The sequence below is a fragment of the Topomyia yanbarensis genome, chromosome 2 (assembly GCF_030247195.1).
Source record: "Topomyia yanbarensis strain Yona2022 chromosome 2, ASM3024719v1, whole genome shotgun sequence".
Lineage (NCBI taxonomy): Eukaryota > Metazoa > Arthropoda > Insecta > Diptera > Culicidae > Topomyia > Topomyia yanbarensis.
The window spans coordinates 357,179,862-357,202,214 of record NC_080671.1 but is presented as its reverse complement, the minus strand read 5'-3'; the positions used below and the strand labels follow the sequence as shown (position 1 = coordinate 357,202,214).

The following is a 22,353-nucleotide window of genomic DNA, read 5'->3' as shown; positions in this document are numbered from 1 at the left end:
AAAGCCCCGCCGAGACAGACGAAGCAATTAATCGGTTCACTGCTAGTGCTGAATTGATACTGATGATGTCGTAAAGTAATAACACTTCAAAACATACACGCCGTTACCCCCAGGACGGTCATATAGCGAAAAAGATTGTGAATGGTGGTCTGTTTGATAGAATGTACAGTTTTTTTTTGTTTTGATGGCAGCTTCAGTTTAGTCAAATCAGGTTCTTCGTTTTCTGAATCCGAAGAATCGAAATTCTGAAAAAAAAAAAAGCTGACAACCTGAATTATTACTATTCGAAGCGTTGTCATTAATTTAATATTGTGTTACAGAGACTATAATTGTTCGAACCGAACTCACAGACAAACAATTATTAATTATTTTATTTGTTGAAAATATAACAATGTTGATTCATGTGCAAGTTTAAGATGCCATAAGCTAGTGGTTCTGAACCTTTTTTTACACTGCGGACCCTTTCGAAATCACCCTGGACGATCGAGGACCCCTTCGAACTCTAAATAAAACTGAGATACAATGACTTAAGTTGATCAACGCTTCATGCCCAACGATAATCAATTTGTGTGCGTCATAAACCGGCAAAGTTTACAGATCATTTCAGCGAAACGGTATTGTTGTAGGTACGGTTCACCTAACGTTGACCCTGAACCGCATCCGCCCAGTAATAGTACAGCGCACCCGGCTCGGTCTCCTTACTTAGAAAATAACGGTTTTATTGAACTTGGTTCAACCGCGAATCGTTTAATTAGGCGGCGGGGCCACCATCCGTGGCGTAGCGAAATGGCGACGCGGGCGGTGTACCGTTTCGGTCGTCGTTTGTTATCTAACTCCAGCAAACAATAGGGAAGGGCGAATTCCATCGATCGACCACATGGACCTTACAAAGCATCGAGGACACCATAAACGAAGTGGGCTTACGACACAAAAGGAAAAGCTTTTCTTCTAATTCATACAGTTCAGACAACAACGGCTAGCTTTAGTACGTACCAGGTAGATCGAAAGCGGTGACGCATTAGTTGCGGTTTTTTGCACAAAGTTTCCTGCTTGAAACGATAATTGTGAGAAGTGCGGTTTCAATCGCTCATTGTATTAACAAGACACGGTACTCGAAGCAGAACGATATGCGATGGTAAATAAGCAACACAATTGATTCAATAAAACTTATGTTATACAAAGAACTTTTTGTTGAAGTTTGTTTTTGCGTATTGAATTTTTGTTACTGACTTTGGTAGTGTTCTTAAGCTTTTTACATAACAGCAAACCTCTCAGTTCAAAATCATCTTGTCAGATCTTCCGAGTTCAAGATTAATGTATCACATTGAGCGATCATGAACTTCCACATCCATTCAAGCGTCGCGGTGAGTTACTACCCTGCCAAATCTGCCATCTCGTTTTATAGCCGGTTTTAAAAATGAAAACAATCAACCACGTGGCTGTACCCTAAGTTGATGGAATGTGAAGTGATCTTTGAACTTCCACATCGTAGTCTAGGAGATCGTGCGCCTTGAACTTAACCGAGGCTCAGTTTTATAGAATCATGACTATTCTTCCCACTTTTATAGCTAACGAATGGGGGGCGACGGAAGGAGCGAGTAAAAATATTTTCAAACCTTCTGAAGGCCATTTTTGATGGAACTTTTGATGCACCTTCTCAAGATGATGAAACGTGTATGATTGAATGTTGGGTTTCGTTGTCGGTTGGTATCGTTTTAATAAAAATTAATTAATATTTTTACGACCGAAGAGAACCTGTTTGTCGTCGTTGGTCAATAAAATATGTTGTGATATACGCTTTTGGGCGTCGACTCAAGCAGCATTTAACTATCTGAATGGAAATGGAATTGTCATTGATTAGATCAATTCAATTAGACTCTATAGAATGTTTAGAAAAATATTTGCTAATCAACTTTTTTTTTATTTGTTACTATTTGCCACAAAGTTCTACTGTATCGATTTTTATTGGCTATTTTCGGCAAATTGAATACTAAAACAAACGAAAGATACGAAAATTGAGAGGTTTTCTAGAGCAAATCAGTTATAAGCATAGAATGGAAAACTAGAACTAGGCAGGGTGATATGATCAAAGGATGAATATTTTGCCCTCTGATATTTTTAGTTGACCTATTCCTCTTTACCACACTGGGTTATGAACAATAGCATATCCTTGAGTTTTAACTCACTGTACTTATTTTCGTCTATGTATGGAGAACCAAAAATCCGGATACGTAATTGCATTACTACAGGGCAGTTATATGTCAAATGATATGATGTTCCGTAATCGGTTTCACAAAGATCACACGAATAATACTCAGCACGCTGAATAATAGCCATGTGATAATTGAGTTTGCAATGTCCCGTCAGCACCCATACTAGAATACTGCAATTATGCTTGGAAAAATGCAACAAATTATTTGACATTTTCGGAATCAAATCCGAAAAAAAAAAGTTTTTGTTTGAATGCAAGTTTGCAAGCTACGCCAATGATTAGCATACTCGAATACAGCCCAAGAGCGAATCCTGTGCTTTTCCCAACTTATCGACAGTGGTAGTACTGGTTCTGGACCAACGAAGTCGGTCGCTGTACCTGCTCCGGCCAATTCGTCCACCCATTCATTTCCAGTAATACTGAAATGACCGGGTACCCATAAAAAGCAGATAGCATTTGAAATGCTCAAATCTTCGATTTGAGTTCGACTTCCGATTGCTAATTTTGATCTCGAATCTGCCGAACTAAGTGCGTTTAGGGCAGCCTGACTGTCAGAGCAAAAATAAATTATTTTACCGCAAATTCCCTGTTGAAGTGCTTTTTGTAAGCCACACAGTAGAGTAAAGATTTCTTATTGGAATACAGTACAGTACCTACCAAGCGAATGGGATTGGTCTAATCTCAATTCACGACAATTGACGCCGGCTCGATACTCCAACAAAGAACCGTCAGTGTAACAAACTACGTATTCTTCAAGTTGTCGCTCCATACAGCCAGACAGCCATTCCTCGCGAAGAGGCACATTAAAAGTTTAAAAAGTAACCATTTGGGGCCACAGCCTTGTGTGGCTAGTTGCACGATCTATTGGGTTACTGTTCCACTAACCTTAAGATGGTATGCACAAGAAAGGAGCAGTAGGTGTTGTCGGGAACGCACCAGTCATGGCCATCAAGTCCATCCTCTGGAAATGGTTTAACTTTGATTGGATTGTCATGACTTCTCCCTTCAAGGAACCAGTATTTTTTTACAATGGAGAAGACCTTTACGTCCTAGCCCAGTACACGTGCTATTGGTAGGGTCCAAGCTACCGCACGGGGTGCACTGGGGGCGGTATTACTTCTGGGGGGATGGCTGTACTTAATGTACTCATTCACTCTCACTCACGCGTTCATACGTCCTGTATGAGGCTTACTTGGGTGCTCAAACACTCCACATGAGGCTGACTTTTGTGCTCACCGTTTTCGTTCCTTGCGAGGCTGACTTGTGTGCTCACCTTACTCATTCCTTGCTAGGCTTACTTTTGTGCTCGCCTCACCCATACCATGTGAGGCTGACTTGGGTGCTCACCCTTAACATGCCGTGTGAGACTGACTTGGATGCTCACACTTTCGCTCCTCTGCCACGCCATGAGGCATCGATAGCTAAGTCACAACATACTACGCTACGACCCTCCCGTCTTGGCATGAGGCAGTCCACTTATACGTCTATACACTCACTCTTCTGTCTTGCTTCGGGGTGGCTGGGTTTACCCCTTACGCGGTTGCCAGTCGCTGCGCCAAACCTGCCTCAGCATGAACAGACCATTCACTCCCTTTTTTGCGCTTGGCCTTTTGTACTCCAACTAACCAATCACTAGTTAGCCGTGCTCGTCGTCTGTTGCTCGGTTCGCCAGATTACCTGTAGCCTACAGGCAATCTGGGTGGTAGCAGCCGAGACTGCGTTCCACTTCTACACCGATTGACACATCCGCTGAATAAGGGTATCAGGGGTTGTGTCCCAGCCACAGACGTCAAGCATTGCTCTTCTTTCGACGTCGAACCGATGACATACGAACAGTATGTGTTCGGCAGTTTCGTCTACACCTGGGCAGTTCGGGTAGGCTGGGACCTCCGCGTGCCCGAACCTGTGGAGGTACTGTCGGAAACAGCCATGGCCTGACAGGAATTGTGTCAGGTGGAAGTGAACTTCCCCGTGGGGTCTTCCCACCCAGCTCGGTATGCTAGGTATCAGCCGGTGAGTCCACCTACCTTTCGAGGAGTTGTCCCACTCACGCTGCCATCTGGCGACCGAGGATACCCTGGTGCGCTCGCGGGCTCCCCTATTTCCACGTAGCTCGAAGCATTCCTCATCTTCCGGAATGACCAGCCCGACTGGCATCATGCTCGCTATCACGCAGGATGCATCGTGTGATACCGTGCGGTAGGCAGATATCACTCTGAGGCACATCACGCGGTAGGTGCTCTCCAGTTTCTGTAGGTAACTGGTTACCCTCAGTGCTCTTGACCATGACGGGCCGCCGTACCTGAGGATAGATACGGCAACGCCTGCCAGTAACCTACGTCTACTGGCGCACACCTTTGAGCTGTGGGACATCATTATCGATAGAGCCGCAACAGCAGTCGACGCTCTCTTGCATGTATAGTCGACATGGCTGCCGAAGGTCAGCTTGTCGTCTATAATGACTCCGAGAGACTTGAGACTCCGCTGTGAGGTGATCACGACTTCTGCCACATGGAAAACTGCATGTTGTGCCGACTTTCGGTTGTTGACGGCCTCTCGCGCTTATCCATTCCTCCACCGTGTTGATCGCGTGTTCTGCAGTTAGTACTACCTTAGGGATTGACTCCACATAGACCTTCAAGTTTACGTCGACGGCAAAACCGACGATCTTGCCCCCGGAGCGAACTTCAGTCTCAAAACCCCGTCATACATGAGGTTCCATAGCACCGGGCCTAGGATCGAGCCCTGCCGGACTCCGGCGGTAATCGGAACCCTTTTCTGACCGGCATCGGTCTCGTATAGCAGTACGCGGTTCTGGAAGTAACTTTCCAGGATCCGGTACAGACCCACCGGTAGGCTAAGCCGGTGTAACGAGAGCGCGATGGCATCCCAGCTTGCGCTGTTGAATGCGTTCTTCACGTCAAGTGTCACTAACGCACAGTATCGAATGCCTCGCCTTTTCCGTTGGATCGCTATCTCGGCAGTATTTATCACTGAGTTGAGAGCGTCCACTGTGGACTTACCCTTCCGAAAGCCAAACTGGTTGCTTGACAGGCCGTCCGTACCTTCCGCGTACGGGGTTAGCCTGTTGAGGATGATCCTCTCAAGCAGTTTGCCAGTCGTGTCGCCTGGCGGCTTCCCGGGCTTCGGCAACAGCACCAATTTCTGCCTTTTCCATCTATCGGGGAAACGGCACTCGTCAAGGCATCTCTGCATAGCTAGCCTGAACATGTTCGGGTTCGCTATGATCGCTGCCTTGAGAGCGTTGTTTGGAACTCCATCCGGCCCTGGAGCTTTGTTCATTGCTAGGGATTTAGCCACTGCGAGTAGTTCTTCGTTCGTCACTGGAGCCACCATTTCGGCCGTGTCCGCACTGTCTAAGGAACCAGTATGCCTGTATTGATCTAACAATTGTTGTGTAGATCAACTGAATATACTTGAGTTTGGGTTCCCAAGATTTACCGAAAGCTTGTCTACATTGGCCTAAGGCAAATCGATTACACGTTCCACTGATTTGAGAAGGAAGGAGGGCAGACTGATCGGTCTAAAGCTCTGTGCCTCCTCCTAAGTGACGCGGCCACCTTTGGGAATGAATTTGACAGTTATTTCCCGCCACGCCCATGGAATGTATCCTGTTGCAAGACTACAAGTAAGAATCTTTTTCAAAATATGCTTGAAGTGTGCATATCCTTTTTGTAGACAAACTGGAATGATTCCATCCTTTCCCGGAGGCTTATATGGAGCAAAACTTTCAATCGCTCATTTGATCGATTCGGTTGTCACAATTCTACGAGAAAATGCCCAAGAATCAGAACTTTCTGAAAAGAACTCAGGGGCAGTCGTCAGTGATGGCTCCGTACAACCTGGAAAATGTGTGTCAAAAAGACAGTTGAGTACTACATCTTCGTCAGGCGAATATTCACTACTAGCAGTTCTAATCAAACTGACATGAAAGTCTTTCGATTTCGAAAGTAACTTATTTCATCTACTAGTCTCGTTGAGACATGATACATTTGTGTTGAGGCTTTTCCAACCACTTCACTCAGAGGATCGAAGGGCATTTTTGTATGCTTTACGAGCCAACCTAAAAGCCTCCGACCCGTCCTTGCGTCTGCGATAACTTTTTGAATCGAACAACTTCGGTATTCCACCAAGATGTTCCTCTAGAAGCACACATAACTCGAAGCGGACAAGCCTCTTGGTATGCTGCTACTATAAGTGAGCTTGTTTTATCCACGACCTCATTCAAGTCACTCGGAGATTCAATCGTTGGAAGATACCCATGAAACCTAGTCGCCAAGCACTCTTCGTAGAGGGCCCAGTTCGTAGATTTGGGATTACGATATGTGACAATATCTAGCGAGACGTTTAAATGATCAAAGAGGATATACTTATAATCAGATAACGACGGTTTGAGCTCGTTCGGTACGAACCAGTTTGCCAACTCATGCGTAATACCATCAGAGCAGAGAGTTACACCTAATACCTCTTCTCTGTCAGCCTGTGCAAATGTTGGGCGATTTCCTGCATTAAGTATGTGCAGATTTGTACTAATTAAGTATTCCATTGATTCGGTGCCTCTCAAAATGATATCTGAGCCGATTATGAGTGGGAACCCATTTCTGCCACAGTATGATACAACCCATTTGAAATCAACAGAAGGTGATGGTTCATTATGCGCAAATATGCCGAACAATAGACGTATTTCTTGTTCATATTTACCGTGACTGCACAAATATAGCGAGTTATCAGGTCAGATATAAAACATGCGACAATAGCACATCACGCAAGTATACATGCACGAGGCATTTCACGTGGATTTGTCATGCCATTTTGTTGAAAGCTACGAAGACGGGGTTAAGTAGCTTTCCAACATAGAATTTTTCTTTATGGAAACATGGTTCTTGAACCAAAGCTATGGACGCTTTTCCTTCCTGCACAAGGCGGGATAGATTCATAGTTGCTCTACGTTTATGCTCAAGATTAATTTGTGCTACTCTAACCATGCTCGATTACAGCACTACACATTTCATCATCAGCATTTGTTGTACAGCAACTAGAAGATACCAAACACGTTAGCTTATAATCGCCTATAGCGAACCCCGAAATGGGTATTAGGGACATGACCATAATTTGAATTCCACGATTTGCGATAAAACAAACGTCCACTGTGTCAGAGATTCGCTTAACACAGCAAGGATAAGACCCAAAAACTCCGTGCGCGACTGGCATATTTTAGTCCTGCCAACCATTCAGTCCTTGGCACGGAGAAATACCTTGATTTGAGGACTCCTGTTTACAGTCGCCTCTTACGACATGTGAACAGGAACCTAGTGGATCAATTCTTGGTTGAGATATTTCAACCCACCGGATGCTTACTTACCTTACCGTTCAGGCTAGAGTCTTGTTGTCTCTTGCTGTATGCAGAAGCCGTCTCCACTCCACTCGGTCCATTGCTGCTTGTCGCCAGCCTCGCATTCTTCGAAGGGTCCGCAGGTCTATCTGGTCGATCCACCGTGCCGCTGTGCGCCCCGTCTACATGTTCCTGTAGGGTCGCCCTCAAGAATCATCTTCACCGGGTCGTCGTACGACATTCTCAAGACGTGTCCAGCCCACCGCAAACGTCCTATTTTTGCGGTATGCACGATGGATGGTTCTTCCAGCAGCTAATGCAACTCATGGTTCATTCGCCTGCGCCACGTTCCGTCTTCCAACTGCACGCCACCATAGATGGTATGCAACATCTTTCGTTCGAAAAATTCCAAGGGCGTGTTGGTCCTCCACGAGCATAGCCCAGGTCTCATGCCCATAGAGGACCACCGGTCTAATCAGCGTCTTGTAGATAATCAACTTCGTGCGGCGGCGAATTTTGTTCGACCGGAGCGTCCTCCGGAGTTCAAAGTATGCACGATTTCCCGCCAAGATACGTCTCTGAACTTCTCCGCTGGTATCATTATCGACGGTTACTAGTGAGCCGAAGTACACGAATTCGTCGACCATCTCAATTTCGTCGCCGTCAATCCGAACTCGGGATGGAAGGTTCATATTGTCGTCTCTAGGATATCTTGCTCTCCTATATTTTGTCTTCGAAACATTGATGGCAAGTCCAATCCTGCTGGCTTCAGCTTTCATTCTGATGTACGTATCCGACATCGCCTCAAAGATCCGTGCCATTGTGCCAATGTCGTCGGCGAAGCCAAGAAGCTGGACGGATTTCCTGAAGATCGTGCAACTCGTGTCTATCCCCGCTCTCCTTGTTACACCTTCTAACGCAACGTTGAACAGCAGGCACGATAGACTATCACCTCTATAACTATAACCCTCTTCGAGATTAAAGGGACTCGAGAGTGTGCCTGATACTCGAACAACGCACATCACCCTATTCATCGTCGCTTTGACTAATCGTGTTAACTTATCTGGAAAACCGTACTCGTGCATTATCTACCATAGCTGATCTCGATCGATTGTGTCACACGTCATTTGAAATCGATGTGTAGGCACGTTGTATTCGCGGCACTTCTGCATAACCTACCGAATCGCCAATATTTGGTCCGTGGTGGCGCGGGAACCCATGAATCCCGCTTGGTAGTGCCCCACGAACTCCTTGGGTGACAATCGGTGGCAAAGAATTTGGGAGAGGACGGTGCTAAGTAGTGTGATCGCGCGGTAGTTGCAGCAATCCAACTGGTCACCCTTTTTGTAAATTGGGCAAACGACACCCTCCATACACTCCTGCGGAAGAATCTCCTACTCCCAAATTATGGCGATTACTCAGTGCAGCGCTCTAGCCAGTGTTTCACCACCGTATTTTAATAGCTCGCTTGGTAGTTGATCTACACCTGCAGCTGCAGCTTTGTTGTTTTTCAACCGACCGATCTCCTCCTTGACTTCTTCTGCGCGTGCTCCAAGATCCGTTGCCATACCGCCTTCGTCCTCTGCTGCTTCACCGTTGAGGTGCTCGTCATAGTACTGCTTCCACCTCTCAATCCGTCTAAGTCCCTGCACATATCGGCTTGCGGAACGTAGCCTTTGCGCGAACCGTTCAGTTTCTCGTAGAACTTTCGTGTGTCGCTTACGCGGTACAGTTGTTCCATCGAGGTTTGCCTGTTCCATGCTTGTTTGTATCGCTCCACTTTCTGTCTCGTTCCGTGCTGCAGCATCTTCGCTCGTGCTGCATTCTTCTCCTCTATAAACTGCTTACATTCGTCATCGAACCAGTCGTTTCCTCGATTCGGAATCGCTGCACCTAGTGCCGCTATAGATGAATGGCTGGAGGGAGATCCGTTCCACCATAGGAAGTACTTATGTCGAAACGGATCTCCCTCCAGCCATCTTCAAGAGTAGCTGCGACCAGCTGTTCTTCCGTGGGTAGTGCTCATTTCGGGAAAATTTCCATCATCTAAAGACTTCAGCAGTAGCACCCTGAACATGTCCGGATATGCCAGGATCGCAGCTTTCAGCGCCACGGTTGGTATTCCATCCGGAGCGGGGGTTTTCTTTGATTTTAGTCACATCGACGCTTCTTTGAGCTCGTCGTTAGTCACTTGCCACTAGGCTGTGTTAACTCCTTCTTCTTCGCCGTACGGTGTCGGTGACCAGGTAGTTGAATCGTGCATCTTTAGCTTACCCGGGCATATTTCAGCTGGTGTCGACGGGCCCTCATCTTCGTCATGCATGACGACTCAGTACGTGTCCCCTAGCGATTGTCGTCTATTTCTCAGCACATCTACTTATGGCTACTGGCTTGCTAAGCTTGATCTCCGTTCCTCTCTCACTCTCCGATCTTGCGCTCTGAGCCCGCCTTCTGGCTCTAAGACAAGCAGCATGTAGCGTACTGAGCTACTCATTTAACCAGTAAGATGCATGCCGTTTACTGCATGACTCCAGTTTTCGTGGCATTGTAACGTCACAAGCCGTCACAATCGTTCCTGTTAGATCAGCCGCATCAACGTACTTGATTCTGCTGTTCGCCAAAGTGACTCAACAAAGAAATTTTTGTTAGAGACTTTCATCTTCCACTTTAGCCTTCCGGTCGTCCTTCTCCATACTGCATCAGGGTTCCATTGGTCGTTGCGATAGCGAATCGCCTGGTGGTCGCTACGGGGATACTTCTCGCACACTCTGCAGTCCATGTTCGCCGTCAGTCAAGGACTACAGAATGTGGCGAAATTTCTCTCAGTGTCGATATCCGTTTCGTGAACCATTAAGCTCCCAGTTTTGTCACGATACCAGGAGCCATTTATTCGTTGTAGTTCTCGGCGGTTGAGCTAGCCTCCACAGCGAACCGACAGGTAGATGTCGGGGTGTGCCGCCAATTTTCACTACAAGGAAATATTCTCAAAAGAAACCTTTTGCAAATGAAACTTTGAGAATTCCATTTAAAATATTAGGTATATTTTTTGTAGAACATATTTAATTTTTTCAAATTCCCTCAAAATATTTCGGGAGGGGGGGGGGGTGGTTTCGTCCCCCCCCCCGCTACTACGCCACTGTTGTTAGGTCTTGTTTTTTGTTAGGTCTTACTAGATATATGACGACTGCCGCTGGTAAAAAAGGTAAGATATCTCATAAGGCCAGGCGACTTACATTTCCCGAGTTTTGATGAACTTGTAATTAGAAATAGAAATGATCCATCGTTTTCGGGCTTTCAATTCTCTCACTGATAAAACTATAAAGAAGCGGCTTTTAATTCCACTGGACGTTAAAGGCGATACTTCTGAAATCACGATTTTAGCTGTCCTTTAGAAGGGTTACTAAACAAGCGTTGAGCTGTGAAAAATGAAGTTATTTATGCAAGTTGTACTCTTATCAACATTTGTTTTGCAGTATCACTGTAGTTATTTCGTCTAAATAGCGCAGTAAAATAGATATTTATGTTTAAGGGCAGTAATACGCAACCATCGCATAGATTAATCGGTTAATAGACGCAATATCGTGTTAAACAACCTCTATCAATTCAAATTCTACACTTTGAACATCGTGGGTGTTGAAATAATTACAGTAGCACCACTTCGACCACCAATTATACAACTTAGGGAGACTTGATTTACCTACACCACACAGTCGTTCGCTTTGGATAATTATTTCTTTTAATTTTGTTCACTTCGAAGAAACCCTTTAACCAAATTGTCCCACACGGCATTCTTCTCAGTCTCAGAACAGTATCATACAGCGTTGTGACTGCCGCTGTAATGGGTTTACAACTACCCAGAATGTCCGCAAACCAGCCGCAAATGATTGATTATCTGCGGGATGCGATCCCCCCTTCAGCAGTACATCAAAGCATGTCTTGGCGTTGATTGGGTAGCGGGTGACGCAGCAGGCAGCGAATTGTGGTTTTTCTGCCTGCTGCTAAACACATTATTAAGCCATTAGTGGCGTCTTACCACTGTCCGAAAACAAAATCTCAAAAATAAACTCGACTATAACGACAGGAAAAAGAGCTGAAAACTTAAAAACAAAACTTAAATAAAAAACAAAAAAACGATAGTCAACTAACCTTCGGAAGGGTGGGCTGAGGTTGTCCGAACTTTTGGACAGTATCACATCTTGACTAGCTCGGCGGGTCCTGGTTGTTCGTCGTTTGGATGCGTCATGCCACGGGGGTGTTCAGTAGGCAAGCGATGAAAGGGTCATGCACGGGCAGCGGTTGGATGTTGTGATATGCGGGTTTGGATGAATTGAAATATTCATTACACGTGCAGGAACGGATAGCAATGTGTCATAGCAATAGGGCAGCAAGGGGTCCAAAAAAATAGGTGACAGATAATGAAAAGAAACGAAGAAAGAAAAACAAAACAAAATAAGAAAATCATAGCTAAACTTTGTGTTTATAAATGGAAAACATGAAATTTAAAATAAGTACAATATTATAAATAAATGCTCAATGAAAGGTTTTTCATAGTTCTGATTACAGTTTCGTGATCTGCTGATATATTCTAAAGTTTTTAGAACGTTTATGTTGTCGAACTGAGTCAGCCCATCAAATTATTCCAACGACAATTCTTACCAGTAGTTTTTCTTAAATTTGGCTAACTGTGTTTTCAATTTCTTCGACTTTTCCGGTACCTCTATCGGCACTTCCGTCACACTATCTACGTCACTATTGTCCTCTTTTTGCTCCATGGTAAGAATCATCACGCACTAGGTCTCACTTAAGCTTTTACTTAGAGAAAAATAAAACTCAACTTTCGAGACACTCACGACCCTCTCCGGTTGGTCGGTCGCGCTTCACCGTCATTCACTCAAATTTCAGATTCTTCTCGGTTACACAAACTCACACACTCGCACACACCGGCTGATAGCGAAACGCGGCGCACGATAACAACATTACCGCCCTAGCTGGTTTGTGCTTTGCTTACATTAAATTACGACCACGACAAATTGATCCCCGTAGCACCCGAATCTTCAATTAATATTAAAAACGTGTCACGTTGGATCAACCGTTTTTGTCTTTATTGTTGTTGTTCGTCTTCGAATTCGTGCGTTAGTTGTTGTTGTGCTAACTTCGATATCAGTTTCCGCTTGTTTTCGCTTCCTTAATCGAAATTAATCCGCCCGCCTTAACTTGGTTTGCCCTCGAGGTCTCTTTACAGGCAGGCGCTAGAGCACTAAGCGTCATCTAAATAAATGCAGTGAACAAATTGTTGGCTGTACTCGACCCAATAGGGTGGCTCAAAAGTGTCTATGTGTCAACGAAAAGGGACACAAACAAAACCATTGTCATCTTCATCATAGCTGAGTATGGGTATTCACGGTTTATACGTACAACAATTTCAACCTTGGAACCGTTCTAGTCTAGCAGCTTTCTAATCTACAGTACATAAGACACGTTTCAAAATCGAAGTTTATTGGGCTCTGAAAAAGTGCATGTGGCCCAAATCGACGTTGAATGCGCTGATAAGAGCTGATATACGAGTTGGAATAGGTAGGATGGAGTATAAAAAAATAGACGGACAGCTGACAAGAAATGCATTGGTGTGTGTATGTAAGACGTTGGCATTCCCGGTCGAAACAGAACGCAGAGGTTATCATGTCTAGTTATTTTATCCCGGTGGCGCCATCCTGTTTCATATTTTTTAGAGATGGTCACCTGTTTTGAACGCATAGCTGACATTTGAATTATAATGATTATCTATCAGTATAATTAATAATCAAAACGATCAATTTAGCAGGACTAAAAAGAAGCTGAAACTAATGAGTGGATCACTGGCGAGAGAGAAATAGATATGTTTTCACAGCACGCTGAGTGGTGAATAACTGTACGCAGCGTTCCAGATTTATCTGGAATTTATCAGATTTTGTCAAGCAGACAGGCTACTAGACAAACAAGTTATTTTGTTAGATATTTCTTGATACATCCAGAACTCGCGTGATGCGTTCCTTCACTGCAGTTCAATACGTTGGCAGTCTTGTAGTGCAGTGGGTTCGGGACGGATTAGAAATTTTCTTATCAAAAAAAAAATAAATACAAATTGTATACCGTTCTACCAATTGCTCATACATTGAAACATCTACACGGGAAAAAGTGTTCCCAAATTTGTGAATAACTAGCCATATGTTTGTGATTGTACTCATGAATTCAAGAACATTTTTTGCGGTCTATATACGACGTGAACGGATTCCTGAATTGTTAAATCTAGATCATGGCCGGCACATTTCTTTATTTTCGACGCGAGCTATATTATTTTTCTTTTCTCCAGGTTTTTGGGAAAATGTCCATCGCAAAATAGACAAAGAACAGCTAGAAAATAATATGACGAAAATTCGCCACGCCGAGATTTCCAACAGATTCGTGATCTACAGTCTTAATACCTACATCGACCTCCTACGTCTATCACGGGTACAAATCCGTTCTCTTAAATGAGAAAACTCGCTCATGATTTTCGGAATATGGTGTTTTTTCATGTTATGAATAGACACCATGAATTATGTGCATCATATCATGAACTATGTGTTTGTAACGCAATATATGCGTTACTCTTGTTTCGTCGACGAGTATAACTTCGGGCGTTCTAATGACATTTATGATTTCAGGTATCATGAACTAAATTTCTGAAAATTGACAGCTTTTTATTGAAATTGAAAATAAGTTAAATGATAATCATTTCTATGATAATTCTACTAAAATTACTAAAATTTGTAAAATTTAAAACCTCTCTTCTTTACTATTATTAAATTGGCGGCCCTAATTTCAAAGCGATACTTATTTATTCACTAGGATTTTTTGCCCAAAAACTGAATTAGTACCATAGTGGAGATCTTCTAAAATCCCTAATGAATTGATTGAGTATTGTAACGAATAACTGCAAATTGAGCATATTAGGACTCGCAAACAAAAAGCAATACTCGAGAATGTTATTTCTTGATTTTCAAATCAATTACCAAATCATCCATTATTGACCATCGTCATTGTCAGATTTTGCAACTGATTTGTAATGCACAACAGGACAACTATGGTGTAGTGCGAATGCTACTGGAAATATTATTATTGCAATTTCTTAATTTTTAAACCAAATATGTGGTCATTTTTCTGTAAATTACGGCTCCGAATTCACGATAATTTGCCCTTGTTCAAAACATGTTTACTAATAAGTTCTTCAAAACAGGATGATATTGGTCGGCATTAGGTAGTCGAAAAATGTTATGGGTCTTTTTCATATAAAATGAACATGGGATTTCTAATGCCCTGAACAACTTTTTTCAACCAAGTGAATTCGCCGTTTTACTCAACTTCTTAAAATAAATGTTCTACTACTATGAATTATAAAATTCATGATCAAAGCATTGCTATAAGTGAATTTTGAAGTTATTTACGGAGAATTTTTTTTTTCGTCGAGTACTTAGCACATGAATTCATGACCATAGTCGAATGGTAGAAACCAAAAAGCAGTCGTTTTTTGATTATTTGGCTCTAATGATTGTAAGCAGCAAAACAATACTAATTGTGCCACGTGACATTTGCTTGACAGCGAGGTAGAGTGGTTCCCACTCAAGATGTACAATTTATCAACTAATCGGTGACCAACCAGATAAGTTACGAACGTTTCTCTCGAAAAAGAACCGGCACTAGGCTAGACACTTATGGGGCGAAATTCGAAGGACAATGACCACTGATAAGCTGAACAATCGCATTCGGCTCGGCCTCGGTAACTTTCAAATTCAAAAAGGTACAAAACAGATGTCATCTGTTTCAGTTCGACCTTTTATTGTTCGTTGCGTTAGAGTAGGGGAAACGGAACTGATGGAGTGCTAAGGGAAAACATGGGAATATTGCACAACAAGAATCGAAAAATAAAAGATAGGCGAGAACTATCTGCAGAAATCACAATTCTCCCTGAGGCAGATTTCGAACCCGCAATATTTGGGTGCTTTCCGATCCAATGCCCTGACTCTTATGTTATTGCTAGGCTATGACGTCCCTGAAAGAACACACAGTTATTGCGGTTATGGCGACAACGACGTCAAATCAGTAACTCAAGCTGGGCTAATAATTAATTAAACTGCAACCATAAAGGTACGGTAGTCTCCATCGCAAGCTCCAACTCGTTGACAACAAAGTTGCTGATGGAGTGGTGTTGAAACAGTAGCAGCTAGCCGTAATAGACGTGAATCGTTTATGGTGATAACACAGATACCGGCTAAACCATTTTTGTTTAATCAACTGCTGACCATATGCCGGGACAATAAAAAGAGTTCATTCCAAGAAAGCTTTCTTTTCCCACCTGCAACGGTTCTGCGTTTATCAGTAGAGTATTGAATTCAAATACCATACAATGTAGGACAAAATATTAGCATGCTTCTTTGTGACATCAAAGGACGAGTTGTAATTAAAATTAGGTTACCTAAAGTTTATCACTAATGCTGATGTGCCTGTCAGCATTATCAACTTGGTGGTATAATGTGATGCAAATAGAAATGGCAAATTAATGAGCGATTTCTATTATCTCCCAGATTTGTGCAGCTGCTGCAAACTTGCAGAAAAAAGAGGTCGAAGATGCATTCTCCAAGACTCGAACCTGATTTATCTGTTAGGTGAATTAAATCGTGTTTTATTTAATGAATTATGAATATTTCTACACAAAATTGTATATAAATTTGCGAACATTTTTTTTTACTTTTTCCTAGTCTCACCAGCCCTAACTAAATTTCAGCCATCAGTTAGTGTCTTAGACATGTGCTGAATGTGTTTGTCTTCCTCACCTTTCATTTCAAATAAGTTCTGCGGATGATTATTGCAGTGTATAATTTCTGATTAATGTGTCCTTGCTTCTTTTGTTTCTTCTCCCTCGGCGGCGCTCCAAAACACACGGTAATGTGTAAGCGACCATACGGCATTAAAAGCGGATTATTACACGCGAAGTTACAAACACGATAGCATACGCGAACGAATGAAATAACATACGAGCGCTCAAGTCCTTCGCGATAATACAAATTCGATGACAAACGCGATCGTTTACACATACCTACGCCCATGATCTTGTAATCACAAAAGCTTCCCGACGGTTGAGTCAACGTGATAGCCCTTACGAATTTATTATTCTCTGACCAACTAGGGAATTAATCATCGAGACCTAAAATGTGCGTGGGGAATACACATGGTCTTGTCTGAGTGGAATGATGACTGTTGAATCATGTTCAAGGATAGAGAATTAACAATTTGTGAGACGGATTAAAAACCAGTTACCGATTTGCAGTATGATAAATCATGTTGATTATAATAATTTTCATCATTGTATTGGCTACTTTCATTAACTTTTGAACTATACAAGCACTATATTATTTATTGAAAATATGAGCTCACAGTTATAGAATTAATCACTGGGCGGACTGTTTGGCAATCAAATTGGTGTATTTTAGGGAATGAATAAATCATTTCCGATGGCCGGTTATCCAGAGTTTAAACACAAGAAAACAAACTTAAATACCCTTTTTGCTTTGAATATTCTTGTTCTCGGAGACTAACAACCCACTGTCTAAAAACGGATTCATTTTGTGGTCGCATTGCTTGCTTGTAGCGAATTCCAGACCAATACCTGTCTTTCAATCCAACTCCATGATACTTACGGAAGCGTTGATGAGCCGGTGGCTTTCCATAAAGTAGGAATCACATCAACATAAGTACCAGTTGAGGCCCGCAATGTCGGTTCTTTTTCAGTTTTTCAGTACCACATTAAAATTTCGTTTTTTTTAAATAGTTCGATTTTTTTGGTAAATCATGTATCAGTTGAATAGGCATTCTGCTCATGAGCACGCTTATCCATAATTTCAGAGGAAAATGTCGTCGTGCGGCATCTCTCCCATACAATTGGGAGAGATGCCGCATCAAAATTGTGTGTGAGATGCCGCACTCAATGGAAGAGGATGCATAGCTAAAATGTATTTTTTTCACCTCGGAATGTCATTAAATGATCATTTGCGTCAGTTATAGGTTCTTAATAAGGTATATCCACAAACTAGCGGTCATAACGCAGTGAAATATAGGTTTTTGAATCTATTTGGCTATACGTATCTAAGTATTAGTTACTTCGGTTTATTCTTTTAAGTTTCAGGCACCAATTTCTGTGAATTTGTAGTGATGTCAATATTGGGATAGAAACGAAAATTTCAACGAATTGTTGCTTTTTCAAAATGAATCTTTCAAGAACAAACCTGCGATCAAACTCGTTAGCATACAAACGCTCTAGTCCTTCGCGATCATCTACGTACACCTACAAATATATCTTGCAAACCGCCCCAGTGATTAAGTGAACGTTATAACGCTTTATATACGTCAGATTTTCAACCAAAATTTTGATGCCTTCCAATAATTTTTCTTGCATTCTTTAGCTAAAAATAATTGACACGTATTTTTTTGTGTTGGTTGAATATGATATTTTTTTCAAGTTGTTAGTTTTTGAACTTTTGAAGTTTAATAAATTGAACATTTTCCAATCACTGATAACTCGGAAATGATCCGATATATGGAATAAAAAATTAAATAAAAAAAGTTGCGTTTTCAAATGAGCTTACCGAAAAAAAATTACAAAGAATTATTTTTTGTTATATAACTTATGAAATTTGCAATTAGTTGAAAGAAATTGAATATTTTTTAAAGTTGTTAAAAAGTTTGTGAAAAAATTTAGGAGTGGATATCAATACTTTGCGAGATATTACAATTATAAACCTATGGCAATTTTACACTAAACGCCCAGTGATAGGCCTGTTATAATTGAAATATCTCGTAAAATACTTCAAGTTCCACTCTGAAATTTTCAAGCAATATTCTCGATATAGTTATAAATTGTTTGTAAAAGATGAAAAAAAATGTTTTTTTGGCATAGCCCTAAAAATTATTTGTCTACAACATTTGCAGAATACATAAATTACATACCAAAAACAAATATTTCAAAAAAATCCGATGATATCATGCGAAAACGCAACTTTCACTATTTTTTTTAATTTTTCGTCTAATCCAATAATTTCAGTTATCAGGAATTGAGAAAAAGTTCAATTTTATTAAATTTATGAAATTAAAAAAAAAATTATAAGGTTCCAAAACTGAATTCAAGGTCTAAAATTTTTAGCTAAAAATGCAAAAAACATGGAAGGAACTAAAATTGTAGTTGTAAATCTGATGTGGAATGACTCGAATTCTACAAATTTAAGACTTTTTTGGTGGTATCCAAACGTTAGAAGCAAATATTTTTTTAAAGTCCCCTTGAAAACATTTTTTTTGATAACATAAGTATATCGAGAAAATTGCGTGAAAATTTCAGAATGGAACTTGAAGTATTTTGCGAGATGTTTCAATTATAAAAAGCTTATCATTGGGCTTTAAGTATAAAATTGCCTTGATTTTAGTTTAAAATTGCAATATCTCGCAAAGTATTTTGATATCCACTCCTAAATTTCTACACCAACTTTTAACATGATTCTTAATGTTCAAAGAAAATAATAAGTAATAAAAATTTGGTTCAATTTTAAAAAATTCAATTTGTTTCAAATAATTGCAAGTTCATAAGTTATGTAGCAAACAATATTTTTTTGTAAAATTTTTACGACAAGCCCATTTGAAAACGCAACTTTTTTATTTAATTTTGTTTTCATATTTCGAATCGTTTCCGAGTTATCAGTGACTGAAAAATGTTCAATTTTATAAACTTCAAAAGTTCAGAAACGAACTTGAAACTTGAAAAAAATATCCTATTTAGCCAAAAAAATATCCTATTCAGCCAAAACAAATAATGCGTGTCAATTATTTTTAGCTAAAGAATGCAAGAAATGTTTTTGAAGGTATCAAATTTTTTGTTGTAAATCTGTCGTGGACCCATAAGTGGTCTCAAGCGAGAACATCTAAACGCTCGAGCCCACGCGATCATGAAACCTCCACGACCCCACAGTCACAATCAGCATCCCGGCCCGCTGCAGTTGACCTTAAACGGTGTTTTGATGGCTGCTTCTAATTTTTCGTCTCGTCCCTAGTTGTTATGAGTAATTCTGATAGAGAGTTCTTCCGAGAACGAAAATAAGAAGTGGCCTCAAAAACTATCGCAACAGACATCTGAACACTGAGGAGGTTGGTCAGTTCAGGAAAGAGATCTTGGGACTGCTGATAGAACAAAGGGCTAGCAACAGTGGTAAAACTTTAATTCATCCAGAACGCTATCCTTAGGTCGGGTTGTATACTCTTTCGCCGTTTAGATGAAGTAACTACCCAATTGTTTAAAGATTAAGGTAAAAGACTTCAATCAATTTAATTTTTTCTGTATTTCTTGACACCAAAGTTCTTAAATAAATAGTTGTCCTATATGGAGAAGGAATCTAAGAGCACTTTGTTGAAGTTCATGGCACTACCTTACTGGGTTCAAGGGTACGATGGCGCTGAATTCATTGAACTTGTCTAAATATTGTATCTTTCAAGTGGGTGACACCCAAAATGCTTAGCGCGCTCTGCACCGGAGAAAGGAGGAGAGGTGAATTACTCAGACACCTCAGAGGAAACAAAACATTGGTAATGGAGGTGTGAAAGTATGTGTGCAAAAGGGCCGATCATAGATCAGCCCAAGTACCCAAGAAATAGCCCCCGTTATTAGCACGGCCCCTTTGTCGTCAAATTACCTATGACACACGAATAAGGCATGGTCTAGAAGAAAAAATCAACAGTTTTCTTTTTGACGCAGTATCAGCTGCAGAATGATTGCAGTTGCCCATCAAATGCAGATCGTTCGTAGGTTATCCAGAGCCGTCAATATGGGGGCTGTGGCACCTGAGAGATTCAATCAAATGCGTGAGGTTATAAATAAAGGTACCGCGTGTCCGTCGGGATCATTCGTCGCTCGCTTGCCAAACGAGCAACATCATGACTGTAACGTCCGGGCGGTACAATAAGCGGTTAAATGCGGTTAATCTCGTTCGAATTTACACTCGTTTCTTTATTGTGTGCAAAGCTTATCGGTCGCGCGATTTAAAACGTACGATTATCAAATTGCTACAGTATGGTTCGAAACATATGTACTCGATGACTTGCAAAATGGATTCATGTGGTGGGTTTGGATTGAGTTCAGAACACTACTACTGTGAGCTGCTTGTTACTTGCGTTTTTATCGCTAAGACATTTGAAAACATGCTTCTCGAGGTATTTCTTAAGCACGGATAGACTCAACTGGGTTTGTGCTTACTTAAAAGCGGGGGTTAGTTAGAGATTTTCAGAAATCAGAATATATTGGCTCATATGCCTTTTTGGAGATTTTGGTGCGTGAGGAGATTGAATTATGTTAGAGCAGTGGCCAAGCATGGTTTTTATTTTTATCACAGGCCTGCAAGCATTATTTTTTAAAACCGATCAAATTCCTTATGGTATATTCAACAGCGTGGGTTTTTATATAGGAGTGTCAAAGTGGAATAATTGATTTATTATTTCAAACAGTTTTGTTTTGAACTTTGAAACTGATATATGCTGCCGTTCTGTTTGTTCCCTCTTTTAAAACACATTTCGAACTGTGGGGATTTGAATAAAGAGTGCACACTACGCTCAGATTCGATCGACTGGGGAAAATAATTTCGAGTCATGTAACGACCGAAGGACACGTTTTGGAGTGATTCAGTTCTAGATTTTTTATAGCAAATAACATTATTATTAAAATAGGTCCAGTCCTTGCAAATACCGTCCTGGAGAAAATGCTCATTGTTTTAAAATGCTTACGTATTCCAGAGCACTGAATGCGATAGTATTTTTTTCGAATTTGATGAATAACGTTTGAGATTGTTATTTACCAAATTTGAAAAAAAAATCATCCCAAACGACTTAGGGGAGACCGGGACTAGTTGGCGGTGTTCTCAGTTTTTAATTTTTACCGCTTTGATGTAAATAGATCTTGCAAAATAGAACACGCGGCATAAAAGAGAAGACTGTTGGCAACATCCCTGATTTTTTTTAAAATGTTTGATGCATTGTCTTCATTTTTAGAGACAAACACATGTGACGCGGAAAACCCGCCAACTTACCCCAACCCCGGGGTAAGTTGGCGGTATGTGAGGATACGCCAAAAACTAAGCAATCAAATGGAGATGCACTTACATCAAGGGCGTTTTTGGAACGTGCTGAATGTCTTTTCGAGAAAACTGTATATTAACCGACATTTGCTATTATATTTCAGTTTCAATACCCCGGCATTTTAACTTTGATGCGTACACTTTATTCAAAAGCAAATTTTCAAATTTTTTCATGCAATTGGCCGGAATAAATGTCTACTACATTGGTGAGATACTCAAGAAAACGACTTTCTTACTTTGGAGTGAATTCCAGAAATAAAATTTTTTGATGACTTTTTTGCACTGTAAATAATATCGCCAACTTGCCCCGCGTGCAGCACCGCCAACTTACCCCAGCCGCATATTTTATTAAAAACTTCTTAAAAAATAACTTTTTTGAGGATAGATGTAATATCTATACGGATACTGAAAGCTCTTTTCACGCGCTATCGAAAAATATAATCATTCGGGAAATAGATTGATAATCATTCTAAATAACGCAAAGTATTTAAAATTTGAAAAATTTACTTGGTATGCTCGAAAACACAATATCACCCACAACTTTCACCAAACAAATCGTTTTGCAACAAAAACACATTGGATAACGGGTTTCACATAAATTGAGGTAC

General features: G+C 41.2%; 1 protein-coding gene across 13 annotated transcripts in view; it reads right to left on the bottom strand.

Annotated features, from left to right (window-relative positions):
• Window positions 1-22,353, bottom strand: part of LOC131684306 (TLD domain-containing protein 2) — a 688,368-nt gene that overhangs the window by 222,010 nt on the left and 444,005 nt on the right. For 6 of the 13 annotated variants that reach the window (XM_058967052.1, XM_058967041.1, XM_058967045.1 and 3 more), the window contains one exon: window positions 11,712-11,780. The exons of 6 other annotated variants lie outside the window; for them this stretch is intronic. In XM_058967052.1, coding sequence (XP_058823035.1) covers window positions 11,712-11,780 — 69 coding nt within the window. Of the gene's footprint in view, window positions 1-11,711; window positions 11,781-12,221; window positions 12,378-22,353 lie in introns of all 13 variants that reach the window. One more of the 13 variants, XM_058967050.1, reaches the window with a different exon arrangement.